General features: G+C 46.2%; 1 protein-coding gene across 5 annotated transcripts in view; it reads right to left on the bottom strand.

Moving 5' to 3' along the window:
• Positions 1-600: 600 nt before the first annotated feature.
• The window catches only part of KCTD1 (potassium channel tetramerization domain containing 1), a 212,581-nt gene continuing 193,292 nt past the window's right edge, over positions 601-19,889 (bottom strand). For all 5 annotated transcript variants that reach the window (XR_011563784.1, XM_070778790.1, XM_070778789.1 and 2 more), the window contains 2 exons: positions 5,946-6,251; positions 601-1,525 (listed from right to left, as the gene is read on the bottom strand). Coding sequence is in view for 4 of the 5 variants with exons in the window: in XM_070778790.1 (XP_070634891.1) it covers positions 1,367-1,525; positions 5,946-6,251 (465 nt within the window). In the remaining variant the exon portion in view is untranslated. The remainder of the gene's footprint in view (positions 1,526-5,945; positions 6,252-19,889) is intronic.

Genomic DNA, 19,889 nt, shown 5'->3' with positions numbered 1-19,889 from the left:
CTTCCTTGAATCGGGGCTGGCTCCGTATCTGCTAAATTAACACATCCCTGCAGAAGTGCATCGAGCAGTTGCAGGCCTGGCCTTCCAGGGGACCTTGGCTTCCTTCCCTCCTCTTAGAACCCAGCTCCCAGGCTGGCTGGGGCCCAAGCCACTCGGGGAGGCCCATGGCCAGCCAGCAGGGATTGGCAGCACCAAGGGGGCCATCATAGCTATCCATGCCCCAGATGACATCGTGTGCAGCCCAAGAAGCCCAGGCCAGGCCAGTCCACACAAAAGGAGCCCAGAATCTGGAGAGAGAATAAAACGGTGCCCTTGGCTGCTACGTTTGAGTGCGGTTTGCTCTGGGAGTTGACTGGAATTGGTAAACTCGCAAGAAAGGTTTATCTTGCTCACCAATGCAGAAGCATGGGACCCAAACCTTACTAATGGGAACAGAACCATTCAGAACAAGGGTCAACATCCTTATTCTCGAGTGGGTTTTGATCTCAACATTGGGTTCAGCTTTTGGATCTCTTTCTGACACTCCACACAGAAAATTTTACAATAGAAAAATTTCATTTTACTACAGCCTCATCCCAACACGTGTGTCTCACACAGACCTTATTTTTTAAACAGAGTTTATTGTATTTAATACATTATAAAATTTGAAAAATTGTAGGAAAGCAGCAGACTCAAACTGGAGCAACTCTAACAAGGAATAATTCTGGCCCCTTTGCAAAACTGATCAGTTTAAAAACAAAGTAATGTTCACATCGGTGAGGCGGACAAAAAAGTGTGACTTCTGTACAAACTATATTTAAAATTTCATGTCTCGCATCTTTCAAATGCAGTGTGCTCATGAGAGTTTTTTTTTTTTTTTTTTTTTGAAGTTCTGCTCGGTCCCCCATCTAAAGAGAGACATGAAACTTCCATATGCAGAGAAATGCGATTCTAGGTGTTTTTGTTTTCAAAGGAAAAAGAAAGACAAAGGAAAAAGAAACAATGGATGGCTGTTGGCAATGGAAACTGTAAGGAGATTCGTCCTCATTGCTCATGGCTTGTTTATTGGTCAGAGGCCTTGGGAGGCCCAGGACACTTCACGGCCATCACAGCACCAACTGTAGCTACCACCTTTTTTCTTTTTGCATTTCCTACCTTTTGACATATATATATATATTTATATATTTTTTACACCTTGAGGATATCACTATTCCAATTGTTCCCATATGAATACAGGTGTGGTCTCTATTGGATATAAATGTGTCTTTTATTCAACTTTAGGTCCAGGACTCAGTTTGCTGTCCCAACTGCACATAAATGTCCCTTTTTGTGTTTGCGTTATTTGTGGTGTATGTTTTTCTCCTTTTGGCAGAAGAAATACATCCATCTAGTCCAGAGGCTCTTGCTTTATCCGGATGACAGAGGGTCCACGGGGTGTCCGCCTCAGTTCCCGCCGCAGGACGTATTCGCTGAACTGAGATGAGTCCACGCCTCCCCCACAGGAGCCCACGACTTCAAATCCTCTTTGCTGCAACCTCTCGAGGACCTGTGAGGGGTCGAGACAAGCATCTGGTTAGCGACCAGCTAGGTCCTTTGGCCACGTAAACAGCCCAAAGACTGTCCCACAGTTTGACATCATGCGCAGCTTGAATCCATCTTATCCAAGCCCTAAGTCTCTCTGAGTTTCTGTTTTCAAAGACTCTGGATTCCAAGGCAGGAGGGAGCGAGCAAACGTTTCTAGTACCTACAATGTGCCGTCATAAGCTAGCTCCACGGGTGCCAAGTTATTCACTCATTACAACCACCTGGCAAAACAGGCAGAGCTGGTCCACTTGACAGATGAGAAAACTGAGGCTTACACCTAGTAAGTGATGGAACTGGGTTTCCAACTCAGGTCTCTTTGGCCTCAAATCCCATGTTTTCTGCAATGCCATCTTGTCGGCAGAAAGACAGGGTTCACATTTCAAAGCTCATTTACCACTAACATATCCGGTGAGATGATAAAGACTATGGAGAGACAGTGATGTTATCTGAATTTACTTCATCAGTGATTCAGCCTCAACTCATCCACGCTTGATTCAGCCACTGTTCTAACTGCCTGACACTGAGTTAATATATTTCAGCCTGGAAGACCGATGCAATTTCAACAGCAGAAGAAATGGACTATTAAAGACAGTCAAGCTTTATCTAGAGCTTTTCAAGCTGTGGCATTTGAAATAGATTTATTGCCTAGTGTGCATCCAGAGAGGCAAGAATAAATGCAATGGTTATTTATATATGTCCTATATTAGAAAACATCTAAAAATTTCTCATATAATTAATAGATATTTATAATATAATCTAATTTTGAAACCAAATACCTAATGCCAGAAAGATCCCTAGGTTTGTCATTACTTGTCTGACACTCTTGAATGCAGGGAAGAATTCTTGCAACTCTTACATACACAAAAATATAGGAAACTGATCCACAGCAGTATGTTTCTTTAGGAATCTAACAAATATTAGACTTGCAAATGTTCCCTGCCAGAATTCTGGATATAGTTAAATTATCTCTACACCACTCTAAAGGCAAGATGATTCAATCATAACTTTAAAAAAATGCCCGGCTCAAATTTTTTATTTTTATTTTGGGGGTTAAGTGAAATATTATCAAATAACTTTCAAAATGTGAATATACAGTAGATCCCTTACTATGTCTTTTTTTTTAACTATTATTTTTGGGGTGCCTACTTTTACATGGAATATAATCTGCTATTTTGCAAAATAGCTAATTAGATGAGACTGGAAAGCAAGAATATACTTTCTAAAAATTAAAACTTCAAATGTTGGCAAATTAAAAAAAACCCAAGCAAGTCCTTATGAGAACAAAATGAACACTCTTCCCTGCAGCATCTACTTCTGTACATGAATTTACAATGCATATGCACACCAGGCAGCAAAAGGACACAATGAAGAAAACAACCTCTAGGTTTAAAAGTAAGACATTAAGATGTGGTGGCAGCTGAGTAAAAAGGTGAAGAACCACTCACTCTAAGATCTCCCCAGTAAAGGCAGGAATGTAGCTTGTCAGCAAAAAAAACACACTAGTTTGCTCGGCCAAACCACAGCCTTGGAAAGGATTCACCTTGATAAGGAGAGGAATTAGGAAGGTAGAGGAAGTTGAGCAATAAAGAACTTATCTCGGATATCGTTTGTCTCTCAGTGTTGTTAGGTTGTTGAATTCCTTTTATAAGGACATTTCTAAGCTGCCTCCCCAGAGGATCTAATATGCATAATATGATAATTATTCAATACAATCGATCCAAGGTTACCTTGGAGGTGGTAAAACTTATTCCCATGTAATGCAGACAGCGTATGCTTCTTGGCCATTCTTCTTTAAGTATCAACTGGTTAACAGCAAAGTTCCTTAAAGTCAGTGATCATTTGGGAATATTGAAATCACTCTGGTAGATACATTGCTCCTGTGCCTTAGCCTGAAGCCTCTGAACACCTAGAGGACTGGGCCTGTCCTCTAGATGGGGCAGGAGCTAGTATGGCCATGTCGTATGACAATGTTAACCCAGATGAAAACCCACCTCTGATCAGACTTGAATAATGGGGCAACATGTCAGGCTTGTGAATGTCTGATAGTTATTCAGGGGCAGGGCCCTGGAGAAGTGATGAAATGCTCCTAGAGAGAGCGGGGGGCAGGGCACGGGTGGGAGAGATTTCAGGGCTCTGGAAGCCCCGCTCAGGAGTGGCACCGGGTGGCTCAGCTGTGCCTCTGCACCTATGTAGCCCAGGGCTGCATCTGGGGTGTGTACCTTCCTCCTGCACGCCCAGCGCTCAGGGTCGGCCAGTCTCCTGCTACTCTGCTCTCAGCCATCTATTCACAAAATTCAAAAATTATAAACAGTTGGGAAACCATCCTTAAGAGGCAGAATGGTAGAGTGGGTGCTTCTAGTCTTGGAGTCTGGGGGGAGTTTTTGTTAGGTCAATACTGAATAAAGTCATGGGTCCATTCCAATGAAATCACTCCATGGATTTCCACTGAGTTACACAGACCTGGAGTCAAGACCCAGTTGTGCTTTGTTTTCTCATCAGCAAGACACGGAATTAATAGTGCCTACCTGTTAGGGTTGGTGTAAAAAGACAAAGCACTTGGCCCAGGGCTGGCACACATCAGTTACAACAGTGATCACACCCGCTGGCATCTAAGGCATGTGGCCCCTCACACTGTGTAAACCCAACTTCTGAATTCTGCCCTTAAGTCTTCTTCTCCTCCCATAAACATCTCTACCTCAAAAGATGCTAATTCCATTCATCTCGTTTCTCCATCAAAAATCATAGTCATCCTTGGCTTCTATCCTGTAGCTCACAGCCATTATCAGAAAACCTTGCCAGCTCTACGTTCAAGATATTCACGGTGGTCCAGTGGTCAGGACTGCACTCTCTCAATGCTGAGGGCTTGGGTTCAAGTCCTAGTCAGGGAACTAAGATCCCCCTAAGCAGTGAGGGGAGTGCCCCCAAAACAGAACAAACAAAAATTACTTTGGGAATTCCCTGTCAGTCCAGTGGTTAAGACTCTATGCTTCCATTGAATGGGGGCAGGGGTTCAGTCCCAGGTTGGGACACTGAGATCCCACAAGCCTGCAGCAAGGCCAAAAACATTTTAAAAATAAAAATGAAAACAGAAGCTGAAATTTGTTCAAGGCCATGGGACAATTTTTAAAAAAAGATTTATTTATTGATTTGGCTGCATCTCATCTTAGTTGCCCTGCCACACGTGGGATCTTAGTTTCCCGACCAGAGATCGAACCTGAGTCCCCCTCACTGCAAAGCAAATTCCTAAATGCTGGACCACCAGGGAAGCCCCTCCATACAACAGTTTTAAGACATCATTCAGTACTCTGTTCATCAAGCCATAATGGCACTCGTGAACATGTATGTGCTATGGCAAGTGTGTGCCTGCTTGATTTTGTTAAAGTGTGGACTAGTTTGGGAACAGGCATTGGAACACCTGCATGGCACAGCTAAAAGAAAAAGATATTCAGAGTCGGACACGTCTCAGTTATTGCTCGGACCCACTTTCTAACTGGTCCCCCTGCTTGCCCTGGTTTCTACCTGCCGCTGGAGTATTCATTTTCAAATACGAGTTACAACATGTCGACTTGCTCAAATCCTCAAATGACTTTCCATTTGACTCACACAAGCGAGGGAATCAAGCCCCAAAGAAAGCAACACGAAGAATCCCAGAGTGCTTCCCACCCTCTGTGAGGCCCTCCACTGTCTGTACCGGGGGTCTCGGCACTCCCCACCCCACCTTCACTGCCTTCAAGCCTCACTGGTTTTCCCGATGATCCTCAATACATCAAGCACATGCTCCTACCTGGGGAGCCTCAGGACTAGATGCCCCCACCCCTCCAGGATACGCAGCCCCAGGCATCCTCCTCTCACTACATGCTCAACACTTAGGAGGGTGACTGTTCGCCCGGCCACCCTACTCCATTCTCATAATATAAGCTCCATGAAAAGGCAGCTGTGGTCTGTCTTCTCCCTCTGTATCTCCAGTGCTCATACCAGCATCTGGCACATAACAGGTGCTCAGTAAATGTTTGTGGAATGACTGAATGAAGGCCATGGAGCAGCAGTCCCCAGCCTTTTCGGCACCACAGACTGCTTTTGTGGAAGAGAGTCTTCCCCACACTGGGGTAGCAGATGGTTTCAGGAGGATTCAAGCACGTTACATTTACTGGGCACTTCATTTCTACTATTATTACATCTGCTCCGCCTCAGATCATCATGCGTTAGATCCTGGAGGCTGGGGACCCCTGCTGTAGAGGTGTGAAGAGTTTACCAGCCCAGCAGAAGTGCTACCACGTGAGGGCTCTCCAGCACCATGGAGGAAACGCACCCCATAAGGACAAGAGTGAGGAGCAGCCCCGAGAGGGACCCTGGCGGCCACACAGCGCGTGACGACGCGGTACCTGGACTGAGTTGAGGTGACAGTAGCCATTCAGCGGAAACCTGATGACGTGCGTCGAGTCGTGATTCCAGCCCGCGTTGACGGAGTTGCACATCACGTCGCCGATCTCTGGGAACACTTCTTCTATCAAGGATTTGTCTCCGCTGAGCGTGATCCTCTCTCCGAGGTCTGGGGCCACACGCACCACGAGGCACTCGCAGGGCCTTGAAAAGCGACCACTTTCTCTGTCCTGCTTCCATCTTTCCATCTCCAACAGCATGGGCTGAAGCTGAAAATATTTTGCCTCTTCATATAACAAAGTGTAGTCCTTAAAAGAAAAAAAAAAGGTATCTCATACTTAAAAATGCAAACATAAGGTACTGAATATGTCCACATCTAGGGGGGTGAATTTCTTACCTCTGTTATTTTGATATTCAAATCTGGGTGTAAATGTTTTATTTGTAGAGACAATTTGCATTCACTCATTCTTGCAGTGATTATAATAGGAGTTAAGAGTAATAACTGGGCTTCCCAGGTGGCACTAGTAGTAAAGAACCCGCCTGCCAATGCAGGAGACATAAGAGACAAGGGTTCGATCCCTGTGTTCGGAAGATCCCCTGGAGGAGGGAACAGCAACCCACACCAGTAGTCATGACAGGAGAATCCCATGGACAGAGGAGCCTAGTGGGCTACAGTCCATAGGGTCGCAAAGAGTTGGACACGACTGAGTGACTTGGCACACAAGAGTAATAAGGGGTAGGTGGGACACTTCCCATGAACTAAGTCCTACCATCCCCATAGTTACCCAGTGATTTGGGAATCATTTTTATTCCCATTTTGCAGATGAGAAAACTAGTGTGTGAAAGGATTCACCAAGACTTCTGTCTTTTTGTAGGAAAATGCCTTTGAGTATTTAAAGCTTGATTGTGTTGTTGAGAATCCACGTTATAACCTCAGGATGGAACATGTACGTGTGTCGAGGTGACAGAGGCATAGCTGTGCCCTATTCACCCCGAGTCTACACTCCTTGCCACCTGCAGTGGCAGCTCTAGGACTTCTCGAGGAGGGGGAAGGGCAGGCCCACCCTGCAAGTGGGGGTGGAGAGCTAGGGAATGAGCGCCTGCTTTTACTTATGGATGGGTGAGGGTTTGAGAGAGGCTGATGGATGATGCGCTGACCCCTGCCAGCCCTCAGTGCCCCCATCACAAAGCGAGAGAGGCGACAACCTCCGGCCCGGGCTCCTGCAAGACGGTGGTGCAGTCCCCAGTGTTCACCGCCCCACTGTTTACAACAGCCAAGACGTGGAAGCAACCCCAACGTCCGTCGACAGAGGAATGGATAAAGATGTGGCACATATATACAATGGAACATTACTCAGCCATTAAAAAGCATGAAATAATGCCATCTGCAGCAACGTGGAGAGACCTAGAGATTGTCATACTGAGTGAAGTTAAGTCAGACAAGGAGAAATAGCAAATAACATCCCTTATGTGAGAAAAATCTAAAAAAGAAATGGCACAAACGAACTTATTTACAAAACAGACTCACAGACTTAAGAGAATGAACTGGGGGGAGAATGGGGTGCAGGGGTAGTTAGGGAGTTTGGCATGGACATGTACACACTGCTATATTTAAAACAGATAAATAACAAGGACCAACTGTATACCACAGGAACTCTGCTTAATGTTATGTTGCAGCCTGGATGGGAGGGGTGTTTAGGGGAGAATGTGCATGCTCAGTCATGTCTGACTCTTTGCAACCCCATGGACTGTAGCCCACCAGGCTCCTCTCTATGGGATTCACCAGGCAAGAATACTGGAGTGGGTTGCCATTCCCTTCTCCAGGGCATCTTCCTGACCCAGGGATCGAGCCTGAGTCTCAAGTCTCCTACACTGACGGGTGGATTCCTTACCACTCCGGCCACCTGGGAAGCCCTTGGGGGAGAATGGACACATGTCTATGTATGGCTGAATCCCTTTGCTGTCCACCTGAAACTATCACAGTGCTGTTAATAGGCTGTACTCCAGAATAAAATAAAAAGTTAAAAAAAAGAAAAAAGACAGCAGTGCAGGAAAGGAAACTAACCTACTCTGAAAGCACAGGAACCCAGTCTTCGGGAGTAGTTTCTTCTCGTCTTAAAAAACTCTATTAACATACATACAAGCCACAGAACGGGAGGACAAGAGAGGCTGAGCGGGAGGCAGAAGCTTAGGAACAATGTTATCAAGCAGGTCAATATTATGTCTAAACGTAACTATGGCCACAATCATTTCTGGCTGTAAGATACGTGGGTGCTTGTCCAGACACGCTGGCTGAGAACATTTTAATCACTGACAGGCATGTTGCCTTCCTTCCAACTGGCTGGAGCTGGCAGGCGTTGCCCGGGGCCTTGCAGGGAGAGCCAATGCCTGAGCTCAGGGCCCGAGTGCCACCAGAGGCCTCAAGACGGGACAGGGCAGGAGGGAGGGTCACCACGGGGGAATGCTTTATTTGTCACTTTGCTCTTTTTGGCAAATAGCAGCGGTGACATTATTCAAGCCTTCCAGAGAAAACAGTTTGGAGGAGCAGGAAAAGAACAAGCGAGCCCCTGCTGGATCACTGCCTTCGAAACAGAGAAACTCGGGCCGGGTAGAAGACACGATTGTGGACGCAGGTCAGCAGAAGGGGCTGCTGCTCTACTGTCGTCTCCTAGCAACCCCATCACTACGGGAGCCCCTCCCATCATCTCATTTCACCTGCTCTGCCTCCTGACTCACAGGAGCTGCTGTTTCGTTTGGTGTTGAAAACCAAGCTGAGGTGTGGCCGCTCTTAGGGCAGAGCTGAGCCCCTCAGCCCAGCCCAGCCTGAGGGTAGGAGTGGGGTCTGCGGGTTCCTCCCAGTCCACCCGGGGTCTCCACTACCGTACCCTGGCCGTCTTTGAAGGCCACCAACTGTGAGATACCAACCTTAGTACTTACTCATCAAGACGACGGCTCTCAAGGAAATTTAAGAACATTATTGAGAGTTAGTTACACAAGCAATAGAAGCGAGACCTTCTGCTACTGCTTTTTATTTCTCTGTGAGATTTAATTACAAATTTTAACACAAGAAAGAATCTGGACTTCTGAAAGGATGCCATCAAGTCTTTAAATCTTTTCTTTTTCTTTAAATGCTTTTATTTATTTTTGGCTGTGGTGGGTCTTCACTGCTGTGTGGGCTTTTCTGTAGTTGTGGCGAGCAGGGGCCCTACTCTCTAGTTGCGGTGCATGGGCTTTGCATTGCAGTGGCTTCTCTTGTTGCAGAGCGTGGGCTCTAGGGTACAAAGGCTTCAGCAGTTGCGTGAGGGCTCAGTAGTTGTGGTTCCCGGACTCTAGAGCACAGACTCAATAGTTGTGGTGCACAGGGCTTGTTGCTCTGTGGCAAGTGGGATCTTCCCGGATCAGGGATTGAACCCATGTCTCCTGCACTGGAAGGCAGATTCTTTACCACTGAGCCACCAGGAAAGGCCAAGTCTTCAAATCTTAAAGGTGCTCACAGCAATGTTCTTGACCAGCCTTGACCCTGTGCAGGAATCCTTTCTAACATCACTGAGTCATGACCACTCAACCCCTGACTGAATGTTTGATGCTTATAACCTAACAAGGCACAGTATTTTCTTTGTTTGCAGCTCTGATTATTGTAAATGTCTTCATTAGAATGACCTGAATTTCCTGTTAACTTCAACTTACTTGTTCTTAATTCCACCCTCTGGAGTTTCAGCCATCTTAATCTTTGACAAAGCCTTTGACTGTGTGGATCACAACAAACTGTGGAAAATTCTGAAAGAGATGGGAATACCAGACCACCTGATCTGCCTCTTGAGAAATTTGTATGCAGGTCAGGAAGCAACAGTTAGAACTGGACATGGAACAACAGACTGGTTCCAAATAGGAGTACGTCAAGGCTGTATATTATCACCCTGTTTATTTAAGTTATATGCAGAGTACATCATGAGAAATGCTGGACTGGAAGAAACACAAGCTGGAATCAAGACTGCCGGGAGAAATATCAATAACCTCAGATATGCAGATGACACCACCTTTATGGCAGAAAGTGAAGAGGAACTCAAAAGCCTCTTGATGAAAGTGAAAGTGGAGACTGAAAAAGTGGGCTTAAAGCTCAACATTCAGAAAACGAAGATCATGGCATCCGGTCCCACCACTTCATGGGAAATAGATGGGGAAACAGTGGAAACAGTGTCAGACTTTATTTTTTTGGGCTCCAAAATCACTGCAGATGGTGACTGCAGCCATGAAATGAAAAGACGCTTACTCCTTGGAAGGAAAGTTATGACCAACCTAGATAGCGTATTCAAAAGCAGAGACATTACTTTGCCAACAAATGTTCGTCTAGTCAAGGCTATGGTTTTTCTTGTGGTCATGTATGGGTGTGAGAGTTGGCCTGTGAAGAAGGCTGAGCGCCAAAGAATTGATGCTTTTGAACTGTGGTGTTGGAGAAGACTCTTGAGAGTCCCTTGGACTGCAAGGAGATCCAACCAGTCCATCCTGAAGGAGATCAGCCCTGGGATTTTTTTGGAAGGAATGATGCTAAAGCTGAAACTCCAGTACTTTGGCCACCTCATGTGAAGAGTTGACTCATTGGAAAAGACTCTGATGCTGGGAGGGATTGGGGGCAGGAGGAGAAGGGGACGACAGAGGATGAGATGGCTGGATGGCATCACTGACTTGATGGACGTGAGTCTGAGTGAACTCCGGGAGTTTGTGATGGACAGGGAGGACTGGCATGCTGCGATTCATGGGGTCGCAAAGAGTTGGACAGGACTGAGCGACTGATCTGATCTGATCTGAATGTTTGACAAGTTAACCCTTCAAACATTTGAAGACGACTGTTGTGTCTTAATACTATTCAGGCTGAAAATACCCAATTGTTTCAGCTCCTAATCATTTGTTAGGACTTCAAAGTTCTTCAACATCTGGTAGCTACAACTGGCCCTTAAACAACACAGCTTTGAACTACATGGGGCCCACTTATAGATGGGATTGTCCCACTAACTATGTACCATGATGCTACAGGATCTGCGGTTTGGTTGAATTTGTGGATGTGAAACTACAGACACAGAGAGCCAGCTGCACGCAGGCTTGGAGCTCCTAACCCTCACACTGTTCAAGGCGCAATGGTACTTGAACTTGTCAACAGCCTTCCTAAAACCCAGACCAGAACGGAACCTAACGTTTCAGACATGCTCTAATAAGCGCATCACACAACCTTCGTACAACCTGGCTGGACACTGAAGCCACCGTGAACTCAGCCTGTGTTGGTTCTCAGTTGCTGTGGTAATCATTACCGCCTGTTTAGTAGCTTAAAGCAGCACTTGTTTATTCTCCTCCTGTTCCGGAAGTCAGAAGTCCAAGCGGGGTCATCACAGCTGTGTTTGTCCTGGAGGCTCTACGGGAGAATCCGTTTCCGTGGCTTTTCCGGCTTCCAGAGGCTGCACCCCTGGCTTCCGGTCCAGCAGCACCGCCCCCTCTGCTTCCAGTGTCCCATCTCCTGCTCTTACTCTGACCCTTCACCTCCTTTTTTCACTTGTAAGGACCTTTGAGTACGTTGGCTTCATCTGGATTATCCAAGATAATCTCCCCATCTCAAGATCCTTAATCTAATCACACCTGCAAAGGACCTATTACCATGTGAGGTGACATCCTCATAGCTTCCAGGAATTAGGACATGGATGTCTTTTTTTAAAAAAAAATCTTTTTAAAAGACTTTTTTGATGTGGGCCATTTTAAAAGTCTTTACTGAATTTGTTACAATACTGCTTCTGTTTTATGTTTTGGTTTCTTGGCCCCGGGGTGTGTGGAATCTTAGCTTCCTGACCAATCTTAGCTTCCCAATCAGTATGGAACCTGTACCCCCTGCATTGGAAGGCGAAGTCGTTAAGACTGGACCACTGGGAGGTCCCCAAGGATGCCTTTGGGAGGCATTATTCTGCCCTCCACACAGCATAAGATCCTATTAGTGTTCCTGGCAGCCCCAAAGTCCCATTATTCTATTCACATTCCCTCAGAGTGAAATTCCTACACCTTTTTTTGCACAGCTGTTCTGGAGCTAGATCTGCCTCATTCAGCATTTATGAACAATTTAAAATCCTCTATTACTTATCCCTCTTTAAATTACATACTGGAGGTTCTGGACTTGTTCCAGTGTAACGAGAAAATTCAGATTCTTTTACCCAACGTTCTTGGTCTCCTTCTCATTTTGGTGTCATTTTGAACTGGGTGTTCTGTTTCTATGTGTGAATCATTTTTTAAAGTACAGAGAGGACAGGGCTACCTACAGGCCTTTGTTCAGGCTGACTCTTGGGTCATAAATTTAGTCTCTGGATTCAGAATGCCAAGTGGTTATACAACCTATAATCCAGCTCATAACTGTGGCATCTATTAGACATCTTTTTGAAATACTGTGCATTTGGGTGGGACTTTGTGGGGAAGGCTGGAGGTGTGCAAGGGGCTCCAGGTTGCCATATTGCCAGAGACTCCCCGTTAACTGTTTACGGCTCCAGGCTACTTATCTGTCAAATGAGGGGGATAAATTGCATTCAAGTTGCTTCCGGCCCTGCTAAACTATGAGTCTGTGTCCATGACAAAGCCCGGACCTACAAGTTTGTCTACCATAACCCCAAAGTAATGAGACTAAAGGACTTGGGTTACAAGTCCCCCTACACTGACTCAGACCACCTCTTTTTTTTTTATCTCTGAGTTCACAAGCTGGGTGTGTAATAATCCATTCTGAAATCTGCCCATGGACTGACAGCCCCTTCCTACCTAAGTTGCTCACTGCTGCTAAGTCGCTTCAGTCGTGTCCAATTCTGCCATAGATGGCAGCCCACCAGGCTCTGCTGTCCCTGGGATTCTCCAGGCAAGAATACTGGAGTGGGTTGCCATTTCCTCCTCCAATGCATGAAAGTGAAAAGTCAAAGTGAAGTCGCTCAGTCGTGTCCGACTCTTTGCGACCCCATGGACTGCAGCTTACCAGGCTCCTCTGTCCATGGGATTTTTCAGGCAAGAATACTGGAATGCGGTACCATTGCTCACAGTTACATTATCTGCTTTGGGAAAATTAGGGAAACACTGGCCTTTATCAGGTTTTTGGCCCTGCTCAATGATGTCTCAAGGATCCTGCTAAGGGTCATTCAAGTGAAGGATTAAAAGGGTTCCTCTGAAGGTCAACCAGCAGATGGGACGTCATCTCACGGACCTAGCCTTGAACCATCTCAAGCTGCCTGGTGTTCTTTTAGTCTCTCTTGACTACCTTGGCTCCATTTCTTCCTTTTCCGCTGATCTGCAGGGCAGAGCCCTCTTGTGCCGCAGGAGCGAAGGCTGGAGAAGGGTTGAGCACATGCGCTTGGTGCAGCTATCAGCTCCCCACGCCAGCTTGCCTCCCAGCATGGTCCTCCATCAGCCCTAGAACCAAAAAGGTGGCTCCTGTTGTTACCATCTCCTGCATGGCTAAGCTCACGCTGGCCATCCTTTTCTAGGTAGGCTCCTTTGTATCAGTCCTTCTCTGCTTCCTGGGTTTCCCTTGTGGCTCAGCTGGTAAAGAATCTGCCTGCAATGCGGGAGACCTGGGTTTGAAAGGTCCCCTGGAGAAGGGAAAGGCTACCCATTCCAGTATTCTGGCCTGGAGAATTCCATGAACGCTACAGTCCATGGGGTTGCAAAGAGTCGGACACAACTGAGCGACTTTCACTTTCACTTCTCTTTGCTTCCTAGCCGCCTCCCATCTCATCAGAGAACTCCCTGCAGAACAGCCCGCCTCTACCGCCACTCTCCTTTCTTTCCTCAATAGCAATCACACAATTATACTGTCTCAATTGCACATTTTTTAGAGATTATCCTGTTTCCTTTTAGGCTTTCTGGCCTTGTGGTTATCTCTTTGGTCTCTCAATTTCTTTTGAAGTCATTTTCCCTGAAGCCCCAGTTCCTATCTGATGATGCCTGCCTTCCTTTTGTCAATTTTTGCAAACTCTGGACGACTCAGCCTCCTGGAGACGGGCAGGTGTTTACGGAACCACAGCAGGTTTGGCCCCAGTTCTTCTTATGAAGGAAGTGAATCCAAAGCATCACCTCTGCTTTCAGCAAAGTGAGTCCAGAATGTTCTAGATGCCGTCACCTTCTCCACTCCCAGGCTGATGTTACCTTCCCTAAGACAGCATCAACCATATCTCTCAGCCTCATAACCAGTAAAAGAGAGGTTATTCACAGACCTTTTCATGCTGAAATAATTTTAAAGTCCTAGAACACACATTTTTTTTAATTAAAAAAATTTTCTGAGATTTGCAAGTTTTGAGAAGCAGAAAGATCAAGATCTCATTTTACAGGTGATTCCACTGACGTTCCCTGAGACGCTGGAGAGAGGTACACAGAAGAGGAAAGTAAACGTGAGCAGACTCTAAGAGGCATATGGGCCATGTTTCAAAAGTTTATTTCTTGATTAAATATTTGAATTCAGAAGACATTTTCCTACAGGGAGGAAAGTGATATACGCAGTACGCTGCTTTCCTACTGCTGCCATCAGAGATTACCACACATTTGGTGGTTGGAAACAGCACAGATTTATTCTCTTAAGAGTTCTGGAGGTCACAAGTCTGAAATGGGTCTCCCGGGGCTAAAGTCGGGGTATTGGCAAGGCCACCTTCCTTCCAGAGGCAAGGGGAAAAAATATTTTTCAGCTTCCAGAGGCGACCCTGTTCCCCTGGCTCCTATCCAGCCACCACACCACTTCCTTCCTCACATCTTGTCTGACTCTGACCTCCTGCCTTCCTCTTTCACTTCTGAAAACTCCTGTGGTTCCACTGGGCCCGCCTGGATTATCATGGATAATCTTCCCAGCTCACTGGCTCTTAAACTTAATCACATCTGCATGGTCTCTTTATGCCAGGTAAGGTGACACTCACAGGTTCTGAGGATTAGAATGCAGACGCCTTTGGGGGCCATTACTCAGCCTCAACACGCAGCTTCCAGTTCCACAAAAAACTTCAAAGGCTTATTTCACTCCTAAGGTACATGAAGTTTTACGGGTCCTTCCACTCAAAAGGCAACTCAGCCACTCTTTCATGCATTTTAAGACCTGTCTATGTGCAGCTGCCAAGCTAGGCACCGTGGGCATAGAGAAGGCTTTTTGGTGGGAAATGCGTCCAGCTCTCCCCACAGAGATCTAGAAGCCCTCCTCCTACCCACGCTTGGGACATGGGATCCTGCTCCTGGGCCATGGGATCCTGTTCCTGGGCTGTGAGATCCCTCAGCTTGCTTCCCAAGATGGCAGGTCATGTACGTATCAGGGCACTTGCCGAGAGGAGGTGCCAAGAAAATGAGGGGAAATGAAAGTATTTTTTATATTACATTTCATCAAAAGCACTCATGTAGTAGTTATCATAAACAAAAACAGATCCCATAAAACTTTCCTTAAACAAATTTTTTTTGAGAGCGTGGGCCACCACAGTTTTCTCAGTGTTGGAGGTTTGGGACTTCTAAAATTCTTAATTTCCCTGGCTCTGCAACCTTCCCTCCCTTTCTTCCCATATTAATTTTTTAGAGCAGTTTTGTTCAGGGCAAAATTGAGCACAACATATAGAGATTTCCCATGTGTCCCCTTAACCCTACATGAACAGCCTCCCCCAACTTCGACATCCCTCATGAGGGGACCATTTGTCACAATCTATGTGGACCGACACTGACCCACCATACCCAAAGTCCTCATTAGGGTTCATTCTTGCTGTTGGCCATTGTGTGAGTTTGAACAAATGTCTGATGACATGTATCCAGCATTATTATATCATACAAGGTGGTTTCACTGCCCTAAAAACCCCTCTGTGCCTCGCCTATTCCCCTCCTCACCCGCATACGCCTTTCTTTTCCTCAAAGCCTGGAAGGACTGGTCCACTTACTTCATTCCCCTTGCTACCACTTGGGACTTCTTGCCAGGAGGCTTGCTCCCTGTTCAGTGCCATTGGCTTCTAGCTCCTCCTGACCACTCTTGTTTTCCTGGGGCAAGGATGCCCAGCCTACAATTTAAATGATGGCCAGTAAAGGAAACACAGGCAGTGGCGAAGTCCCTTCTCTCCCTGCCACTGTCTCCACTCTCAACTCTCCAACTTTCCAAAAGAAAGCCTAAAGTGTACACTTAAACCTATCAAGTCTTTAGACATACGTTGCCGTTTATGAGAAATGAGAGGCTAGAGTAATGAGCTCCCATAATCAGGCAAATTCAGATGGTGGTACATTCCATAGGGCAACTGGCCAGTCTCTTTAGCAAGTCAGCATCATATAAAAACGGAACTATGTGCGTTCATGTTCAATCGCTTAGTTGTGTCTGACTCTGTGACCCGTGGACTGTAGCCCACCAGGTTCCTCTGTCCATGGGATTCTCCAGGCAAGAATACCGGAGTGGGTTGTCATTTCCTCCTCAGGGGATCTTCCTGACCTAGGGATTAAATCTGTGTCTCCTGCTTGGTAGGCAGATTCTTTACTGCTGAGCCACCAGGGAAGCCCCCAGAATGGTATTATACGAGATAATAAAAAGGTACGGACATAACTAGATTCAATGAAGTCTTGGATGAGATATCAACTCAGGAAAACCAAATAGAAAGGACATTTTTGGGGTCAACCATGGAAATGTGAATATGGTTGCAAAATTAGAGGAAATAAAATTTATTAAAATGGAAAGATAGAGATATTGTCTGAAATAAGCATAGAAAAAGACCCAGAAGGCTATGCACTCAGGTTTTATCAATAATATCAGCAATCTCTGAGTGGGATATACTGTTTAAACTTTTTTTTTTTGGCTTATCTATATTTTCAAATTGTCTACAATGTACATATGCTTTTTCTACAATATTAAAAAGCTACTAGAAACAACTAATAGACCTTTGAACTTAAGCCAGGAAGAGGTAAGTTGGGGACTATCTGCTGGCAAATTTTTCTTTATCTAAGAAGGCTAGACATTCATCAGATACCAAAAGAGATGTCAGCAACATGGCGGACACTTACCAAAGATGTTCAAAATAGAAGCCTAGAGAGGGATAATTTTGTTCTCTATTAAAAAAAGGAACTAAAGCTCTGGACTCCTGATGAAGTGGGAATCACAAGTGTGTGCTTATGTACATGCATGCATGAGTGCATAGGCGTGTGTGCACCCACACACACCTATGCACGCATGGGTGTGAGCAGAAAAGAGAGCAATGATGAATGAGTCAGAGTAATGGAGGTGGGGGGCAGGAAATGAAGGGAAGACGAACAGACAGTCTTCACAATAAAACCCAGCAGAGAGTTGTACAATCACTTATCTAGAGAAGAGATTCCAACATCTTTCAGTGGGAGCAAGGCACAAGCAGCTGCCACTTAAGTGGTGTTCTGAAGTATGAAATTATCTAAATTGTTAAATGGGTATCTGGCTCAGACAGCACATTTGCAGAATGAGATTTTCAGGGGCTGAGGATGCTGTGATTTCGAGATCGCAGGCATGTGCTCAACCCAGCATCAAACAGCTGGAGATGGGGGGCAGGTAATCAAGGAATGTGTTCCCTGCAAAACCAGGAAGAGAGATGCTCTCCACATGTCGGATGCCACGTCCCTTTCCCAAGGTCAGGAAATAAACTCTGCTGAGGAAGAAAGCACTATTGTACTGCTCAGGAAGGGGCAGACTGAGCCCGTCTGCATGCTCCCGCGCTTGTGATTTGCACGATCTGCAGTACACACACTCCCATCATCAGCCAGTACAGCTCAGGTTCTCCCGCTGCTCCACCAGGATCCCGACTCCCTGTACTTTACAGCCTGTCACCCAGAGGTTCCGCGGGAAACATTTCAGAGCTCTGGGACACGTGAGGTTCATCTGAAGTACTTTTTGTCTTCCCCCAAGCGTGGGCTACAGTTGAATCCGTAGGCAATTAAAGGGTGTGTTCTGTGCTCAGCCTTGATGAACGGCAGGTCTTCCAGGGCTCTGGAATCCCAAGGGAGCACCATAGCGCAGGGAAGCACCCATCCCATCCTCACCAGGGGGGTGACAGGTTGAGTCCTCAAGGAACCGTCCTCTGGAATAGGTCACACCTTAACTCCCATGCAGTCTTTCTGAACGTCTAACTTGAATGTTCTTGGAGGAAAAATAATGCCTGCGACATTTAAATGTGTTTAAAACGTGTAGCTCTGTTTCTGGAACAGAATGCAACTAGAAACTCATGGCTATTACCAGGTTCTCACTGTGATTCACCATAAATTGCTTTATATTCCCTGGCATCTGTATCTCTTTTAATCATGGAAATTATAAATTAATATATTTGCCACACAAGTAGCTTAGGATGATGTTGCAAACGTACAGGCTTTATGTTTTCCATTTAGTCCTATAAGGTTTTAAAATATTTGTATTTATTTTTGGCTGCATTGGGTCTTAGTTGTGGCACACAGGATCTCTGGTTGAGGTGACTGGGCTCAGCAGTTGTGGCACGAGGGCCTAGCCAACACGAGGCACATTGGCTTGCCTGGGAAATCCCATGGACAGAGGAGCCTGGTAGGCTGCAGCCCATTGGGTCACAAAGAGTTGAACACGACTGATGTGACTGAGCACACACGCGTGCACACAACTGTAATATTAAATATCAGCCACAAGTGTTGAAATAGCCAGTCAACAGCACCTTAAACTAAGGGAGATTTGTTTTTCTCACATGAGAAGTCAGAGGTCCCTGGCTATTGGCAGTGGTATCTGCCTAGTGATGTTATCAAGGACCGGACGCTGTCTTTTTGTTATGTCATCTTCAGTGTTGACGTTCTGGCCTCATGCTTGTCACCTCAGGGTCACAAGGTGACTGTCATAGCACTCACATCTCTTAAGTCTCCTGCATTGGCAGGTGAGTTCTTTACCACTAGCACCACCTGGAGAAGGCAATGGCAACCCACTCCAGTGTTCTTGCCTGGAGAATCCCAGGGACAGGGGAGCCTGGTGGGCTGCCGTCTATGGGTCACACAGAGTCGGACACGACTAAAGTGACTTAGTAGCAGCAGCAGCACCACCTGGGAAGCCCATACAGCTGGGTACATAGTGCTAAACAAGAGAGAAAAATAATTACAAATACACTGTGTGTGACCATGGAAAATAGGGGATACAGGCAAATCTAAGCTAGACTAGGCACAGGATGGCTTAGTGATGAAAATGATGACCCCTAAGTGATAAATAGGGCTTCCTAGGTGGCTCAGTGATAAAGAGTCCACCTGCCAAGCAAGGGATATGGGTTTGATCCCTGGATCGGGAAAATCCCCTGGAGAAGGAAACGTCAACCCACTCCAGTATTCTTACCTGGGAAATCCCATGGACAGAGGAGCCTGGTGGGCTGCTGTCCATGGGGTTGCGAAAGAGTCGGACAAGACCTAGGGACTAAACAACCAGAAGTGATAAATCAAGGTCAGGGAAAGAACATCAGACAGACGGAGCAGTCTGCTCTGAAGGGGGACAAGAAGATGGTGGGGCACAGGTGTAAGAGCCAAACGGGCAGGGGTCTCGGGGGCTCTGACAGGGCTGTGCTGCTTTGCTCCATGAACAATGAATGGGAAGCCCCTGTAGAGGGAGTCTGAAGCAGAAGCAGGTCACAATACAGTTTGTTTTTTGTAAGTGTCCCTAGGTGAGAGGTGGAGTGGGAGATATAGGGAGGAAACGGAGACGAAGGCACGGCCGTAGAAGGGCAACAGAAGGGGACCTGGCCACAGTGGAAGTGTTTTGACCTTGACCGCATCAGGGTCGACTTCCCATTGTGAGGCTGTGGTAAGATTCAGCAAGAAGTTACACCAGGGAGAACTGGGATCCCTCCACTGTTTCTGACAACTTCATGAGGATCTACAATGATCCCAGAAAGTTTAATGAAAAGAAGTGTCTCCTAGTTTCAACATGGAAAGTGGAGGAGAAGGAGTAAGTGTAGAAGAGAGCAGACCAGTGATGAGTCATCTGA

Source organism: Bos indicus, chromosome 24 (genome assembly GCF_029378745.1).
Source record: "Bos indicus isolate NIAB-ARS_2022 breed Sahiwal x Tharparkar chromosome 24, NIAB-ARS_B.indTharparkar_mat_pri_1.0, whole genome shotgun sequence".
Lineage (NCBI taxonomy): Eukaryota > Metazoa > Chordata > Mammalia > Artiodactyla > Bovidae > Bos > Bos indicus.
The sequence above is the reverse complement of the archived record's forward strand: the minus strand, read 5'-3'. Positions and strand labels throughout refer to the sequence as shown.